The sequence below is a fragment of the Rhinopithecus roxellana genome, chromosome 9 (genome assembly GCF_007565055.1).
Source record: "Rhinopithecus roxellana isolate Shanxi Qingling chromosome 9, ASM756505v1, whole genome shotgun sequence".
In the NCBI taxonomy this organism is placed as follows: domain Eukaryota; kingdom Metazoa; phylum Chordata; class Mammalia; order Primates; family Cercopithecidae; genus Rhinopithecus; species Rhinopithecus roxellana.
Genome location: NC_044557.1, coordinates 62,597,995 through 62,616,107, shown reverse-complemented (window position 1 = coordinate 62,616,107; position 18,113 = coordinate 62,597,995). Strand labels below are relative to the sequence as shown.

Genomic DNA, 18,113 nt, shown 5'->3' with positions numbered 1-18,113 from the left:
ATTATTTTTTTGAAGAGAATTTTACCTTTTGCCAACTTTTTCTCTTGACGTACTCTTATGGAGAGATAGGGCTGTTTTTTCAGGTAGCTGCCCAGGTTAGAATTCCTAATTTTCGTGAGTTGTCACTTCTACTCTTAGCATTGCTGATTAGTGTATGGCAAGAAAAATGTACATTTGTTTGTGTGCTTTTCAGTGAATGTAATCTTGAATTCATTGTTACTTAACACTTTTCAAAATTTTGAATGAGAAAATTCATATTTAAAGAGTTTTTTTTTGACCGGGCATGGTCGTTCATGCCTGTAGTCTCAGCACTTTTGGAGGCCGAGGGAGGCGGAACACATGAGGCCAGGAGTTCAAGACGAGCCTGGCCAACATGGCAAGACCCCCTCTCTAGCAAAACTATAATAATTAGCTGGGCATAGTGACACAGGCCTATAATCCCAGCTACTTGGGAGGTTGAGGCATGAGAATCACTTGAACCCAGGAGGCAGACATTGCTGTGAGCCGAGATGGTGCCGCTGTACTCCAACCTAGGTGGCAGAGTGAGATTCTGTCTCAGGAAAAAAAAAAAATAGAGAAAGAGTTTTGTTTGTTTGTTTTCTGAAGGATATACAGTCTGTTCACTGGTGGAGTGAAGCTTAACTCTGGGTCTATATCAGAGTCACCGGTAGAGCTTTTAAAAACCTACTGAATCAGAACCTCAAAGGAATATGGGCTTGGGTCACAGGTGGCTCTGATGCACAGCCAGGTATAGGAACACTACTCCCTATAAAAGTTTCCACGTAGGCTCCGTACCTCAAAGGAGTACATGTAAAGAATTTTTTTTTTTTTTTTTTTTTTTTTTTTACGTTTCCCATATGTCGCAGTTCTAAGTCTGTATTTAGTTTCATTAGTTTGTAAACAAGCACTTTTCTTAAATGGTTCAGTGAACATTATGAACTCCAAATATGTACTTTCAATTCCCAAGACCTAGCAAAGCTGAGTATGTCTGGAAACTTAAGGTATGAGATGGAGAGTAATCAGAGATATGGGTAACAAGGTAGACTTTGAAATAACTTGTATGTGATATGAAGCAGATAAGACCTTTTCCTTTGGGTAATGGAGAATGATTGGGGTATTTTTGTTTAACTAGGAGAACAGTATGATCAGCTTATTTTACTTTTGTTTTAAAGTAAGGTACCTTGTCAACTGTATGTATCATAGATTAGAACGGGGGAGAAAACTAAGACAAGGAGACCGGTGGGGAGCAAGTCTGTGTAAGAGGTAATGGAGTAGCAGTGGGGATAAAACAGTTTTGAATTCAGGCCTTTTAGCTCCAACCACTCTGTTCTACCTTTGACTTCAAGACATAGTTAATTTTTTTTTTGTATTTATTGGCTTTGTTTTTAATACAAAATTTAATTATAATGGAAAAATTTTAACTTTATTTTTTAGATGATTGATATTTTTGTTATTTATTTATTTTTAACTTTTATTTTAAGTTCAGGGGTACATGTGCAGCTTTGTTACATGGGTAAACTTGTGTCATGGGGGTTTGTTGTACAGATTATTTTATCACCCAGGTATTAAGCCTAGTACCCATTAGTTATTTTTCCTGATCCTCTCCCTCCTTCCACCCTCCACCTTCTGATAGGCCCCAGTGTGTGTTGTTCACTCTGTGTGTCCATGTGTTCTCCTCATTTAGCTCCCAGTTATAAGTGAGAACATGCAGCATTCGGTTTTCTGTTCCTGTGTTAATTTGCTAAGGACAATGGCCTCCAGCTCCGTCCATGTCTCTGCAAAGGACATGACTTTGTTCTTTTTTGTGGCTGCATAGTATTCCATGGTATATATGTACCACATTTTCATTATACAGTCTATCATTGATAGGCATTTAGGTTGATGCCGTGTCTTTGCTATTGTGAAGAGTGCTAGTTACAATGAACATAAGCATGCATGTGTCTTTATAATAGAAAAATTTATATTCCTTTGGGTATATATCCAGTAATGGGATTGCTAGGTTGAATGATATTTCTGTCTCTAGATCTTTGAGGAATTGCCACACTATCTTCCACAATGGTTGAACTGATTTACACTCCCACCAACAGTATGTAAGCATTCCTTTTTCTCCACAACCTTGCCAGCATCTGTTTTTTTTTTTTTTTTTTTTTTTTTTTCACATTTTAATAATAGTCATTCTGACTGGTGTAACATGGTATCTCATTGTGGTTTTGATTTGCATTTCTCTAATGATCAGTGATGTTGAACTTTTTTTCATATACTTGTTGGCCACATGTAGGTCTTCTTTTGAAAAGTATCTGTTCATGTCCTTTGCCCACTTTTTAATAGGGTTGTTTTTTTTTTTTTCTTGTGGATCTGTTTAAGTTCCTTATAGCTGCTGGATATTAGACCTTTATTGGATGCATAGTTTGTTCAAAAATTTTCTCTCATTCTGTAAGTTGTCTGTTTACTCTCTTGCTAGTTTCTTTGCTGTACATTAGCTCTTTGATTTTATTAGATCCCATTTGCCAATTTTTGCTTTTGTTGTGATTGCTTTTGGTGTCTTTGTCATAAAATCTTTGCCCATGTCCTGAATGGTATTGCCTAGATTGTCTTCCAGGGTTTTTATATTTTTGGGTTTTACATTTAGGCCTTTAATCCATCTTGAGTTAAATTTTTGTACATGATATAAGGGAGGGGTCCAGTTTCAAATCTTCTGCATATGGCTAGCCAGTTATCCCAGCACCATTTATTGAATGGGGAATCCTTTATCCATTGCCTGTTATTGTCAGGTTTGTCAAAGATCATATAGTTGTAGTTGTGTGGTCTTATTTCTGGGTTCTTTATTCTGTTTCATTTGTCTGTGTGTCTTTTTTTGTATCATAACCATGCTGCTGTGGTTACTGTAGCCCTGTAGTATATTTTGAAGTCGGGTAGCGTGATGCTTCCAGATTTGTTCTTTTTGCTTAGGCTATTCAGGCTCTTTTTTGGTTCCATATGAATTTCAAAATAATTTTTTCTAGTTCTGTGCTGAATCTCAAATAGTAGTTTTAATAAGAATGGCATTGAATCTATAAGTTGCTTTGAGCAGTATGACCATTTTAATGATGTGTGTGTGTGTGTATACATGTATACACGCACATATATATTTTGTTTTTTTTTAATTATTATTATTTTTTGAGATGGAGTCTTGCTCTGTTGCCCAGGCTGGAGAGCAGTGGCATAATCTCAGCTCACTGCAACCTCCGCCTTCCGAGTTCAAGTGATTCTCCTGTCTCACGCTCCCGAGTAACTGGCATTACAGGCACGTGCCACCATGCCCAGCTAATTTTTGTATTTTTAGTAGAGATGGGAGTTTCACCATGTTGGCCAGGCTGATCTCAAACTCCTGACCTCAAGTGATCCTTTCAAAGTGCTGGGTTTACAGGCGTGAGCGACCGTGCCCAGCCTCTTTTTAATGATACTGATTATTTCTATCCCTGAGCATGGAATGTTTTCACATTTCTTTATGTCATCTCTGATTTCTTTGAGCAGTGTTTCATAGTTCTCCTTGTGGAGACCTTTCATCTCCCTAGTTTGCTGTCTTCCTATGTAGTTTATTCTTTTTGTGGCAGTTGTGAATGGGAGTTAGTTCCCGATTTGGCTCTCAGCTTGACTGTTGTTGGTGTATAGGAATGCTAGTGATTTTTGCACATTACTTTTGTATCCTGAGACTTTGCTGAAGTTGTTTATCAGCTTAAGAAGCTTTTGGGCTGAGGCTATGGAGTTTTCTAAATATAGGATCTTGTCATCTGCAAACAGGGATAGTTTGACTTCCTCTCTTCCTATTTGGATGACCTTTCTTTCTTTCTCTTGCCTGATTGCCCTTGCTGGGACTTCCAATATTATGTTAAATAGGAATGGTGAGAGAGTGCATCCTTGTCTTAATGCCGCTTTTCAAGGGGAATGCTTGCAGCTTATGCCCATTCAGTATGATAGTTGGCTGTGGGTTTTTCATATATGGCTCTTACTATTTTGAGGTATGTTTCTTCAATACCTAGTTTGTTGAGAGTTTTTAATGTGAATGGACGTCTAATTTTATTGAAAGCCTTTTCTGTATCTATTGAGATAATCACGTAGTTTCTGTCTTTAGTTCTGTTTATGTGATGAGTCAAATTTATTGATTTGTATATGTTGAACCAACCTTGCATCCCAAAGGGAAAGCCTACTTGATTGTGGTGGGTTGGGTTTTTTATGTGCCACTAGATTTGGTTTGCTAATGTTTTGTTGATGACTTTTGCATCAGTGTTCATCAAGGATATTGGCCTAACATTTTCTTTTTTTGTTGTATCTCGGTCAGGTTTTGGTATCAGAGTGATGCTGGCTTCATAGAATGAGTTAGGGAGCATTTCCTTCTCAATTTTTTGAAATAGTTTCAGCAGGAATGGTACCAGCTCTTCTTTGTATATCTGCTAGAATTCAGCCCTGAGTCTGTCTGGTCCTGAGTGTTTTTTTCTCTTTTTTGGATGGTAGGCTATTTATTGCTGCCTCAATGACAGAGCATAGCTAAAATTTTAAAGGCTGTACTGAGAAGTCTTCCCCGACAGTCTTCTCTTAACCTCCACAATTGGTAGTCTCTACATGTTCTTTTATCATACTTTCAATTTATTTTTTTTTCCTTATTTGTTTTTCTGTCTTATTTTTCTTACATTGGTGCCCAGCAAAATAGCTACTGTTTTTGATTGTAGCTACTACTACATAGAAGTATTTATTTGAACAAGTTGTGCTCTTACATGCCATACTTGGTTTTTTTCTTTCTATTTGTGTACCTTTGTTCATGGCCTTTCTCTTTTCTAGAATTTTCTTATCCCTCTTCTCCGTCTACATTTTGGAGTTTAAACTTTTCTTTCAAAATCTCATTCAAATCCCACTCCCTTCCACAAAGTTCTCTTTGGATGATTCCAATGTTATTTCCTCATTTGAGCTCTTGTAGCGTTAAAGTTGTGTTCTAGTTTCTGCTGTCTTGTATTTCCTATCTCTATGTATTTTTTGAATTTGGTATTCTGCCTCTTTGAGATAGGTAAGATTTCTCATACATCAGTATATGTAGTTTATCCATGATATACATTATTGCTGATGGTCATTTGTCCCTTTCTAAATCTTCCTGAAGACAGCTTGGCTATAAACATAGTTTATTCTGCTCTGGAAGACTTAAGACCACAGTTTAGAAATTAAATTGCTAATATTTTAATTCTATAAATTTAAGCAGAAACAGTTATAATTTTTTTCTCTAGAATTTTCAAAAGCCAGAATGAAAGAAAATTTAAAATAACTCTTTTGGCCTCATTGCAATATAGATTATTTTAGAGTTGATTAATATTTGACTGAATGCAAAATCCTTTAGAAGACTTATATTTAAAATGCTTTAGTTAAAGGGAAAAATTTTCATTTGTTCCTCATGTTAAGTAGTAATTTCTTTGCCAAAATGAAGTCTTATTTTCTTCAGAATCACTCAAAACATTTGGTCCTCTTCTGGTTTGTAATCCTGTTAAATTTCATCCATAAATTAAAGTCTAATTATGCATAGTTGGTGAACTCCAGATATTGAGAATTTGATGTACAATAGACATTTACTTATTTAACTTATTGGAACATTATGAAATGTTGAAAATACTTTGCATTGGGATTAAGAAAAAAATTTCTTTGGGAATTAACTAAATTTAATTGTTTATGTATTTTCTTTTAGCCCATATGTTGTAAAGTACTATGGCAGTTATTTTAAGAATACAGACCTCTGGATTGTTATGGAGTACTGTGGCGCTGGCTCTGTCTCAGACATAATTAGATTACGAAACAAGACAGTAAGTATTTTAAAATAGTTTTGCTAATCTCATTTTTAAAGATTCATATTTTAGAATCTGACTAGTTGGCATTTTGTTACAAAGAAAATAATAGCATGAAAAAAGAAAAGGTTTTAAGTTGTGTAAAGATATCTAGTAGGAGGTGTAAGGACCAGCTCACATACCTTTCTGTGACAAATTTAGGAATTACATGATTGTTTATTTATTAGAATAATTTTTGTTGTGTCACGGAGAAACTATCATGGTACTTCTTCATTTGGAATCAGTGTATGTGTGTGTGTTGTTTAATAATGTGAGTTTCATAAATTATGGCTAGAATTTTATTTAAAGTTTATAATATTCATGGTATTATCTTAAATTTTCTATATTATAATTTATGGCTGGTAATATTTGAAGAAATTATATACTTCTGAATTTAAAAAAATATAAAACATTTTTGTATTTATTTTCCCAAATATTGTCAGGATGTGTGAAAGTGATAGAAGTATTACATATTTCTATAAATTTAGCTTAGTGAAATGTATTGCTTAATGAAAGCTTTTTATGGTCATGTTTTAACTCTAAGTAGAAGTGCTATTTACAAAATTGTTTACTTTAAGCTAGTAGTGTATCTAGTTTATTTGGACAATTTTGTATGGACCAAAGTGACCTTTTTTTCTTGAATAAGAAGAGTAATCAGTGAAATAATTTGTAATTCTGTAGCAGTAACATTATTATATGTTGTCAGCCATGTTTCAGTAAAATACATTCAGAAAAAATACTTCAATTTGTGGTTAACCAGAATCATTTTAAAGTTTGATTTGGGAAGTACACTGTAAGTTTATTTTACTTTTTTTTTCCCTGTTAGAGAAAAGAAAGTAAATAGGATTTCTTGTAAGAGAAGTGAAACAGAAATTGAAATAATCCCTGTTTTGACAGAGTAGATTAAGTGATCTGTGACATTCTAATGATATATTTTAGAATTTCTATGGTGCTTAACTAGCATTTATGTAAATCAGATGACTCTTGAGTGGCAGAACAATGCTTCAATGGAAAGTAATTATATCCCAGTTAGAGAAGAGTTTTAATATCATTTCAGGGCTAAACTCAGTGCATTTGGTATTTAAAGTTATCAAGTAGGAATATGAAGTAAAAGGGTGTGAAATGGAAAATTTTAAACATCTCCATTTTCTTAGTTTTAAGTGTTAATGTTACAATTTTGAGTAGATATGAAGTATTTGATCCAAGAAGTTTAATTCTTGTTGCCAATAATTACAACTGTGAAGGCATACTATAGTTCTTAAAGATAGGTATGGATCAGATCATTATCTTCAGAAAACTCTTTGTCAGTTATCAAAGAAAAGATTTTATCTGTTCATATTCTTTGTTATAAGACACAGTCCACTGAGCATGTTGGGGAGTCGTACACTTGGAATAGCATGGTTGTTCCTCTCACACAACAGGTACCCTGGGTTCTGGGATGACATGGTAATAGTCTAATTTCCGTATATGAAAAGGAGCCCAGAGCTGCACAAGAGATTGATTAGCAGCTGTAGGTATATTGTTTCTGAGTGTTGCCTTGATGACAGCTCCTATTAAGTCTCAAAAATATTTGTATCTTTCTTTTCTAGTGCAAGAACATTTTTCTTCATTTATTTATTATTCAAAAAGAGTACCATTATTGTTAAGGTTAATAATATAAAGATATGTAACATTCCATTTAAAAAGTATCTGGACGTTGTAAGCCTTTGTTCACTGAAGGATACTCTTGATTGTCTGAATTTCAGAAGCATGACTATTACTGATTGACTAGCTTTCAAAAATTTGACGAGTATAACAGTCGTCTTTGATTAAACAGGTGTAAAACTCACTCTAGTCACTGTTTTCATGGTCATGAAACAATCTTTTCCTAAGAATACGGCAGTGTGTTTTTAAGAGCTTGTATGGTCTGTTGCTTTTTTGTGATCTGCTTTGTTTTTTTAAATTCTGTATACATTTGAAATAGAACAAGGAATTCTTGTTATTTTATATTGTAAATGTTTATATTTACTCATATATTTATGCTTTTTATTGTTCTTTATTTCTTTCTGCATTTCCCAGTTGCCTGAAGAATATCTGTTAGTATTTTCTTGTGTGTGGGTATGATGATAATACCTGGGGGTTTTTTGTTTGTTTGTTTTTGTTTTTGTTTTTTTTTGGTGAACATGTTGTTATTTTACTTCATGTTTTCTTTTTTCCTTTTTTTAAGACAGGTTTTCGCTCTTTTGCCCAGGCTAGAATGTAGTGATGTGATCACAGTTCACTGCAACCTTGAACTTCTGGGCTCAAGCGATCCTCTAGCCTTAGCCTCCTGAGTAACTAGGACTTCAGGAGCATGCCATCATGCCTGGCTAATTAAAACAATTTTGTTTTGTAGAGATGGGGTCTGGCTGTATTGCCCAGGCTGGTCTTCAACTCCTGGTCTCAAGCAATTCTCCTGCCTTGGCTTCCCATAGTGCTGGGATGACTGATGTGAGCAACTATGCCTGACCCTCACTTCACTTCTGAACAGTATATTTGCTGGGTAAAGAATTCTAGGTTAGTGATTCCTTTTAGCCTTTTAAAGATATTATCCAGAAATCTTGTATTTTATATTCCAGAACATAATTTATTTTTATTTTTTGTTTTTCTTTTTGAGACAGGGTCTTGCTCTGTCACTCAGGCTCTAGTGCAGTGGTGTGATCATGGCTCACTATAGCCTCAACCTCCTGGGCTCAAGTGATCTTCCCACTTCAACCTCCTGAGTAGCTGGAACCACAGTCATGTGCCACCATGCCCGGCTAATTTTTTTGATTTTTTGGAGAGATAGGGTCTCACTTTGTTTCTTAGGCTCATATCCTAGAACATATTAATTATAGTCTAATTCTGTCTGCTAATCTTTAAATGTTAATCTCCTGTGTGTCTCTATTTTATATTGTTTCTCTTGTTTTTTATTGTTTTTGTCTATGCCTTGTGATCTTTGATAGAGTGCTAAACATTGCATAAAACGTGATAGAGGTTTTTTGAACTTCTGAATATTGATGTATTTTACTTAAGGTTTTTGTTTGTTTCTATCTGGTGACTAGAACTAGCAATCCTGGATCACTTTAATTCAATTAGGGTTAGAGATAATTTGAATCTGGGCTTTAGTACAGTTATGTGCCACATAATGATGTTTCCATCAATGATGGACTGCATATAGAATGGTGGTACCATAAAATTATAGTATCGTGTTTTTACTGTACTTTTTCTATGTTTAGATGTGTTTAGATACACAAATACCTTTGTGTTACTGCTGCCTACAGCATTCTGTACAGTAACATGCTATACAGGTTTGTAGCCTAGGAGCAGTAGGCTATACCATCTAGGTTTGTGTAAACACACTCTGTGATGTTCACACAATGATGAAATTGCCTAATAATGCCTTTTTTGGAATGTATCCATGTTGTCAGGTGACACATGACTGTACTTTTGAGGGTTGATCCTCCTTTACATCTAGGATATGGTCCTTTGGCATTATAGGGCTTCGCAGTTTCTTGGTAGGTTTTGATTTCCAGTTTTTGACCTTCTCATCTTGTAAGTCATTCAAAAGGTCTGCTCTGCTTCTTAGCCTCTTGGCCTCTGTTCTGTAATTAATAGATGCCTCTTGGAGAAAAGCAGCCCTTATTGCTAGGCTCACCTCTTTCTTTTTCTTTTTTCTAATATTTTGTTTTCATTAGCCTTGTGTCTTCATTAGCCTTAACATAGACTTTTAAATGTATTTTGTCCAGACATTTTAGTTCTTTCAGCAGGAGAGTGGTCTGAATTATCTAGTTTATCATTACCAGAAGTGGAGCTCTTTCAAATAGTACAAGTTTTGTTATTAGCAGTTCTGTTCTGCTATGAGCAAACATATGCAAAGCTACCCTCAAAGGCTAAGGGAGCTGAGAGGCTGAAGAAAGTTGCTGACAAATCCAGTTTCTTATAAAAAGACATTTATTACAGACTTACAGAAATAATGTTTTGGGTAGCCAAAAGGTGGTGTATTCCCACATCCACGCTCCCCAAAATATCCTTTATATAGCAAGCTGTTTTGGTAAAACATGTGCAGCTGGTGACACCTCAGACTTTCTTGCTATTCGTGACCACTGGAGAGGTTAGATAAACATCTTTATGAGGGGTTATCTATGCTACAGGCAGTTGTTTAAAGACTTTACTGCTGGAGCCAAACTCCTGTCATTATGGTGGTTTTGCTTCGAAATGGTGTCACTCTTGTCTTGCAACAGGCTGGTTTTTTACCTACGTCTTTAATCTAGCTGGAGTTTATTTCTGTATATGATATGAGATAGGGGTATACAGCACTTCTTTTTTTTTTTTTTTTTCTGTGTGGAAATCTAATTGTCCTAACACAATTTTCTATCCCTTTTTAACTGGCTTATAAGCCTGTCCTACTAAGGTTATGTATATATTTGGCTTTATATTTGGTCTCTGTTCTAGCAGAGATTTATTTGCCTGCTTCTGCAACAGAAATATGTTCTTAATTATATGGTGGCATGTTTGATATTTGGGATGCAATTCCCTTGTCTTTGTTTTCCTTGATCTCTCATATATGTTTTATTTATTTATTTTTTGAGACGGAGTTTTGTTCTTGTTGCCCAGGCTGGAGTGCAATGGTGTGATCTTGACTAACTGCAGCCTCCGCCTCCCAGGTTCAAGTGATTCTCATGCCTCAGCCTCCCTAGTAGCTGGGATTATAAGCACCTGCCGTCACACCCACCTAATTTTTATATTTTTAGTAGAGATCGGGTTTCGCCACATTGGCCAGGCTGGTCTCAAACTCCTGACCTGAGGTGGATCCACCCGGTCACCCGAAGTGTTGGGATTACAGGCATGAGCCACCGTGCCTGGCCTCATATAAGTTTTAGAATAAGTTGTCAAGCTCCACAAAAAGTCTTGCTGGGTTTGTGATTGGAATTAGGTTTAACTCATAATTTGTGTTAACTGATATTTTCCAATCCATGATCATAGAATATCTTTGTGTTCAGTTCTTCTTTTTTGTATTTAAATGCATTTTTAAATCTCCTTGAAAATCGTTAGGCTGGGTGCGGTAGCTCATGGCTGTAATCCTGGCACTTTTGGAGGCTAAGGCAGGTGGATCTCCTGAGGTCAGGAGTTTGAGACTAGCCTGGCCAACATGGCAAAACCCTGTCTCTACTAAAAATACAAAAAACTTAGCTGGGTGTGGTGGTGGGAGTTCAAGACTAGCCTGGCCTACGTGGCAAAACCCCATCTCTACTAAAAATACAAAAAAATTAGCTGGGTTTGATGGCGGGCGCCTATAATCCTAGCTACTTGGGAGACTGAGGCAGGAGAATCGCTTGAACCTGCAGGGCAGACATTGCAATGAGCCGAAATTGCACCACTGCACTCCAGCCGAGGCGACAGGGTGAAACTCCGTCTCCAAAAAAAAAAAACAAAAAACAAAAAACGTATACATTTTAAATTTGATTTGCTTCTAGGAGCTTTGTCATTTTTACTGCTAATATGAATGATCTTTTGTTGTTATGTTTTCAAGTAGGCTAATGGTAGTATCTAAGAATGCTGTATCTTGTATATTTTTGTTATTCACCATAGCAACTTTTGCCATTGGTACTCCTCTGACCCTGTTCCTTGATTTTACCAATTAGTCATTTGCTTATTTTTTTCTATCCACGTACCTTTTTTTGTAATCCAGTTAATAATCCTGTTTGACATTTTGTATCATTCTTGCCTAGTACCCCAGTTATTTCTCTTAATCTCTTTTTAGGAGTTTTAACTTGTCCTTGAAACTCATGCTTTGTGTTGGGGGCCTGTTAGTTGCAGTGAGTATCTCAGATACTGGTTTACTAATTTGCTTGCATCTCTTTTTACTCTTGGTCATTTGGGTATGTCAGGTGGAATCCTTGACTTGACTTTTCTTATTATTATATTCACTTAAATGAATTCATGTATGATCTCTGGATGTAAAACTTTATTGACAACTTTAACCTTTATAAATCTAAAAAAGATGTAAAAACATGATCACTGAAATTATTGTTTTGTGCTTATCTTTAAATTGTTAATAAACACTATAAAATATAGGTTGAGAACAAGGTTGGATTGGTGCTCAAGTGGACCCATATGGATGTTGCTCTGATGGCATAATCCTGTTCTGATGTGAGAGCTTAACTGTATAGTTGCTTTGATTATGTATATACTGCATATATCAACCATATTAATAGTAAGCTTTCTCAGAGTAACGGACAGCTTAGATTACATTATTAGAAACTTTTGGATCTTGTCTGACTATGTATAATTTGCATATTCTATTTGTACATATTTATATATAGTGAGCTTCATTTACTATAGAGAAGAAACAAAATTATGTGATGATTTAGGGAGCTGACAATGGATTCTAAATTCTTAATTTGTTTTAAGAGTAGTAAGTCTTGGAGGACCACCTAAGTAATGTATATTTTGTGTGTGTGGAATTGTGCTTGTCTTTGAGAGAAATCTTATTAGGGATAAAGCGTTCTTGATTCTGAATTATTGACTATTGTTTATTTTTGAACAAATGTTTCCTTGAAAACTGAAAATAAAAGGCACAGGAAAGAGCAAGTCCAATTAAGTTACATGTCTTTTAAACAAAACTTTTAAGTTCAAATTTTTTACCCTGATGTATAAACAGAGTTTATATGTTACCTCCTTTCTGCCTGTACACTTTCATACCTTGTCACTGTTTTATCAGGTACTTTCCACTTCAGTGTTACAATGAGAACTGGCTCCTAGAATAAGAACTGGCTTCATATTTTGGTGATGATATGTATGCCCTTGCCTTGTCCTCTGCCTTTCTTTTAGTGTTATCCCTACCCCCAGTCTTTGCCTAGTGAACTTGCATCCATGAAGTCCCAGCTGAAAATGTTACCTCTTATTTGAAAATTTGCATATTTTCTCAGGTAGTTTGCTGTCTGTTTAGTAAATCGTTGATTAATTAATTGAGTCTTTATTGCATATTCACTCTTACATAAAGAAAGCACAATAAATGCTGTTTTTTACTGTGGGGATGATGTTTATTTTGACTATTAGGTAGGCTGTCTTCATATTTGTGTTGTCTGTTTCATGTTCTTTTTGTGCCTATTCTTTGCTGTTTGTTGTTTCTGTTGGCCTTTTTTTTTGGATCCATTTTATTGCTTGACAGGTTGCTTTAAAAGTCATAAAACAAATTATCTGATTGTCAGCATAGATATTAAAGAAGGACCTTCAAAAGCTAATCTGTACTTTTTCTTTGGGAAACATGTAGGAAAAGATGAAGGCATAGAATTAAGTTGCGGATTAATTAGACATATTCCAGTGATTGTAACTGAGTCTGAGTTGTAAAGGATAGAGATTTTGTCTATTTAAGTGCTGATTCTTACTCAGCATGGGCCGGATCACAGAGTTGGCACCTGAGCTGGTAACGAATTATAGTAATTAATGGTAGTGGTACTAGAATTAGGAAAAAGGTAAAACTCTCCTGTATTCTAGTGGGTGATAAAAGTTTCTCTTGACTCTTCTGGTTACATTATAAGTAAAAATCTATTAGGTTAGTATTCATTGAGTCCTTTTGGGGCTCTATAATATAGTGTATGTGACTTAAATTTCTGATTTTTGTGATCAGACTCACAAACACAGCTCAAGTCCTGGTATCATACACGTTCAGTAACTGATTTTTTCACAGTATTTTAAACTATCTTTTAAGTTTGATGAAACTTCTTTGTAGATAATCCAGCCATGGTATCCTATACTTGGGAGTTACATTTAATTAGTCAGTTTTTACTATTTGGGAGAAGAGTAGTTGCAGTTGCCTTTCTCCTTGAGGAGTAAACTCCTCAAGGACAGGAGTTTTAATATATTCATCTTGAAATATTCCAAGTGCCTAGAATAGCTTTTGGCACCTACAAGCCTTTGATAAATGTTGAGCTGAAACAGCCAATTTTTTGGCTTCTTATCCTGTGAATATAAAATTACCCTACCTCTCTATTCAGTGTTATATTTTGGTGGATAAGTTATAATTTCCATGACTACTATTCAGTATTAATAATGTGGATTGCTGAACAACTATGGTCATATACCAAAGACAAGCCATAAAAAGTATGCTTACTAGTAACCTTGGCATGTGTGAAATACCAGAATATGTTTCATTAGCTCTCTGATTTTTACAGAAGTTATATATGTATCTATGTTTAATTTTTTGCTTAATTTAAAAAATGTGTATCTTGATAATTTTAACCATAGGCTTGCTGTAACTCATGAAAAAGCTTTTTGTTGTTGTTGTATAAGGTAATATACACATTTTTTTTTTTTTTTGAGGAGTCAAGTGTTTTCAGGTTTAAAAAGAATAAAAAGTTTAGTATATTTGTGGTAATGAGTTTTGAAGGTTTCCCGTGAGGAAGTTTTTAAAAAGCCAATTTATATTATATTAAATGCCATTAAACATCTCGAAACATTTATGCATTTCAAACACACTACAGAGTAGAAATACATAACTCTGTGAAATTGAAGCTCTTAAAAGATAGGTTAGATTTTTGATTAGAGGCTTTTGAAACAATCTTTACATAATTGTAAAGCTATGTCTTGACATATGGAAGAAATAGATTCTATGTTTTAGATGTTTATTGTATACTTAAAAACATTCTAAAAAAATGCCTAAGGTAATTCTCTCCCATTTAGGCCCATTTTTTGATTTGACTACTTGTTTTCATTCAACCTAGTACAGTAGAAATGGCATGAACCCAGGCTTTCAGCAATATGGGTCTTAGTTTTGGTTCTTCTACAGACTAGTTTTATGGTCCGGAGCAAATCATTTAACTGAGAAGGACTTCAGTGTCCTCATCTGTTAAGTAATAAGTAACATTTGCATAGTGCTTTACATTTTACTTGGCAGTTGATATGGTTTAGCTCTACGTTCCCACTCAGATCTCATGTTGAATTGTAATCCGCAGTGTTTGGGGAGGGACCTGGTGGGAGGTGATTGGATCATGGGTGCAGATTTCCCGCTGGCTGTTCTTGTGATAGTGAGTTCTCATCAGAGTGTGTAGCACTTCCCCCTTCATCCTCTCTCCCGCTCTGCCATGAGAATTCGGTGCTTGCTTCCCCTTTGCCCTTCCGTTACGATTGTAAGTCTCCTGAGGCCTCCCCAGCCATGCTTCCTGTACAGCCTGTGGAACTGTGAGTCAGTCAAATCTCTTTTCTTCTAAATTACCCAGTCTCAGGTAGGTCTTTATAGCAGTGTGAGAGTGGATGAATACAGCTGTTTTATTTACATTTTGGTTGAGTAGAAAGGTTCAAAACCCATTTATTGATTTAGGCCCAGTGCTGTTCACTAGAGGTACAAATAACTAATAAATGTTGGTGTCTTGCATTCTTCACACACTAGATGAGGTAATAGGTATGTAAAAAGCCAAATTCTGTTTTGCAAAGAGTTAGAGCTCTTTAGGAGGAAAAAAGGAGACACACATAGCCTAACAATTTAGAAAAAGTTTCATTGGTGAGAGAATCCGTTAGCACAGTGGTCCTCCACCTTTTTGGCACCAGGGACTGGTTTCATGGAAGACAATTTTTCTGTGGTTGGGGGTGATAGTTTCAGGATGAAACCAGTTCAGCTCAGATCATCAGGCATTAGATTCTCATAAGGAGTGCACAACCTAGATTCCTTGCATGCGCAGTTCACAATAGGGTTTGTTCTCCTATGAGAATCTAATGCTGCTGCTGATCCAACAGGAGGAGAAGGTGGAGCTCAGGCAGTAATGCTCACCCACCCGCCACTCACCTCCTGCTGTGTGGCCCAGTTCCTAACAGGCCATGGACCAGTACCCAGGGATTGGAGACTCCTGCATTAGCAGATTCTTGAAAGAGTAGGAGTTGTTGAATAAAGCTTCAAAAGGGCAGGGGTTTTTCTTTTTTTTGTTCACTGTTTTATCTTCAGCTCCTAGCACGGGTGCTCAGTAAATATTGAAAGAATGAGTGAATAAATGAGTGAGAGGAGAGAAGAGAGGGCAAAGAACATCTTGGAAGAGGAAACAATGATATGCTCAAATTTTATTTCTATCTCTAAATATCCTAGGTTACCCAAAGGAGAATGTTCCCAGCATGTGGTCTAAATGGATTTACTTTTCTCACACTTAATCAATTAATTACTTAAAATCATTTTCACATTTTAGGTTGATGGCTCTATGTTAGGATCATGTTGTTATATAATTTCCTGTTTCCGGGAGTTTTTTTTTTGTTGTTGTTATTTTGAGAAAAGCAATGTATGCATCTTTTATCGCTTTGGTAATATCTTTATATTATCAGTATATTTATATATATTTTTTATTATTTATATTATATATTTTTTTATATTATCAGTATATTTATTTCCTGGAATGTATGTGATTCTTCTTTGAGATTTTCTTTGGAGCTTCCTGATTTCTTGTTCTAATGTGGACTCATTGCTTTGAGGTCTGCTTTATAGCTGTATCCTTAGAATTTCTTTTCACTTGACTCTTGGGTTAGTGCCACCATTAAAAAAAGGATATTTCCTGTTTTCTTGGTTTTTACCTTTGTTTTGTATTCTTCCTAAACTGTCTTCTTCATGATACAAGAATAAGAGGTCAATTATTGTTTGAGCCTTTGCGTATCTGAAAATGTCTTTATTTTGCTTTTATACTTGGTCGATAGCCTAAGTAGAATTTTACAGTGAAAATAATTTTCTCTCAGAGCTTTGAGACTTTCCTCCATTTATCTTCTAACATCTAGTGTTGATAATGGCTGTCTGAGTCTTATTTATTTGTAGTTTTTTTCCCCCTCTGGAAATTTCTGGACTTTTCTTTTTATCTTGATGTTTCTGATATTTCACAAGAATGTGCCTACATGTGAGTCCTTTTTATTAGTTATGCTCGGCATTCAGTAGTTCCTTTTAATATATAAACACTTGTCTGTCTTTAGCTTTGGAAAATTTCTGTTTTCTTTATTGAAAGCTTGAATCTCCTGAATTTGTTTTTCCTCTTAGATTTTCCTCTCTTTATGTCTTTTTGCCTTTTGGAGGAGGCAGGGTGCTTTATTTTGCTTTGTTTTCTGACTCTTCTAACTGAAGTTTTTATTTCAGCAGTTATATTTTAATTAAAAGAACGCTTACGCGTATTCCTTTTTCATAACATATTGATGCTGACATGGATAGAAAAGCTTTTAAAATTGCTTTAAGAATAATAAGTTTTTAAAATAAATGCTATTGTCTGTTTCCTGAATCATTTCTGTTTCTTCTAGGGTTATTGATTTCCTTGTTTTATTTATTCTGGTCTTGCCCTTGGGACTGGAAGGCTGATCAGGTCTCACCATAAGCAATGCCTTTTGACCGACAGGCATGATAGGGTGAATGGTTTGGGAGCTAGCTTTTAAGGGAAAGGGCCTACAACAGGTTTTATTGAATTTCTTTCTTTTTTTTTGTTTTGAGAAGGAGTCTCACTCTGTCGCCTAGGCTGGAGCGCGGTGGCGCCATCTCCGCTCACTGCAAGCTCCGCCTCCCAGGTTCACGCCATTCTCCTGCCTCAGCCTCCCAAGTAGCTGGGACTACGGCGCCTGCCACCACGCCCGTCTCATTTTTTTTTTTTAGTAGAGACGGGGTTTCACCGTGTTAGCCAGGATGGTCTCCATCTCCTGACCTCATGATCCGCCCACCTCGGCCTCCCAAAGTGCTGGGATTGCAGGCGTGAGCCACCGTGCCCAGTCCCCTGAATTTCTTTAGAGAGGAACCCTTTCCCCTTTTTTTTGATCTGGGGATAAATGACAGAATTCATGTAATCTGCATGTACATGGGAGTAGGAGCAGACTGGGGACAAGGAGCCAACTGTTGTTCCATTTTCTTCTTTTCAGCTTCCATGAAAAAGTGAACTCCCTTTCACTCTTGCTCTCCCTACCCTATGGTACTAAGCTGGGAGTCCTTCTGGGGTTTACTTGATAGATCACTTCATTGTCTGCTCTTGGCTGTGACCCTGTCCGTAGAAATGCTTCCAAATTTATTATATTCACCTGTGCCTTATATATACTCTATATGCTATCATACTGTTAGGAGTTTAAATTAGTACAACTACTTCGAAGAGTAATTTGATAATCTGTTGTTGAATATGTATGTACTCTAGGATCTATCCAGTGGTTTTCCTCCTCCTTCTGTACTTTCGAGAAATCTTGGCACAATTGTATAGTGAGACTGTGCAAGAGTGTTGTCACAACAAAAAACTATTAATAGAAGCATATTTAAATGTCAATCAGCATCAGTCCCTGGGT

The 18,113-nt window shown here is 35.9% G+C and overlaps 1 protein-coding gene across 1 annotated transcript in view; it reads left to right on the top strand.

The window, feature by feature from the left end:
- STK3 (serine/threonine kinase 3) overlaps nt 1–18,113 on the top strand; it is a 352,058-nt gene that overhangs the window by 74,075 nt on the left and 259,870 nt on the right. Inside the window, exon 4 of the mRNA XM_010385616.2 lies at nt 5,705–5,819. Within this exon, the coding sequence (XP_010383918.1) occupies nt 5,705–5,819 (115 nt within the window). The remainder of the gene's footprint in view (nt 1–5,704; nt 5,820–18,113) is intronic.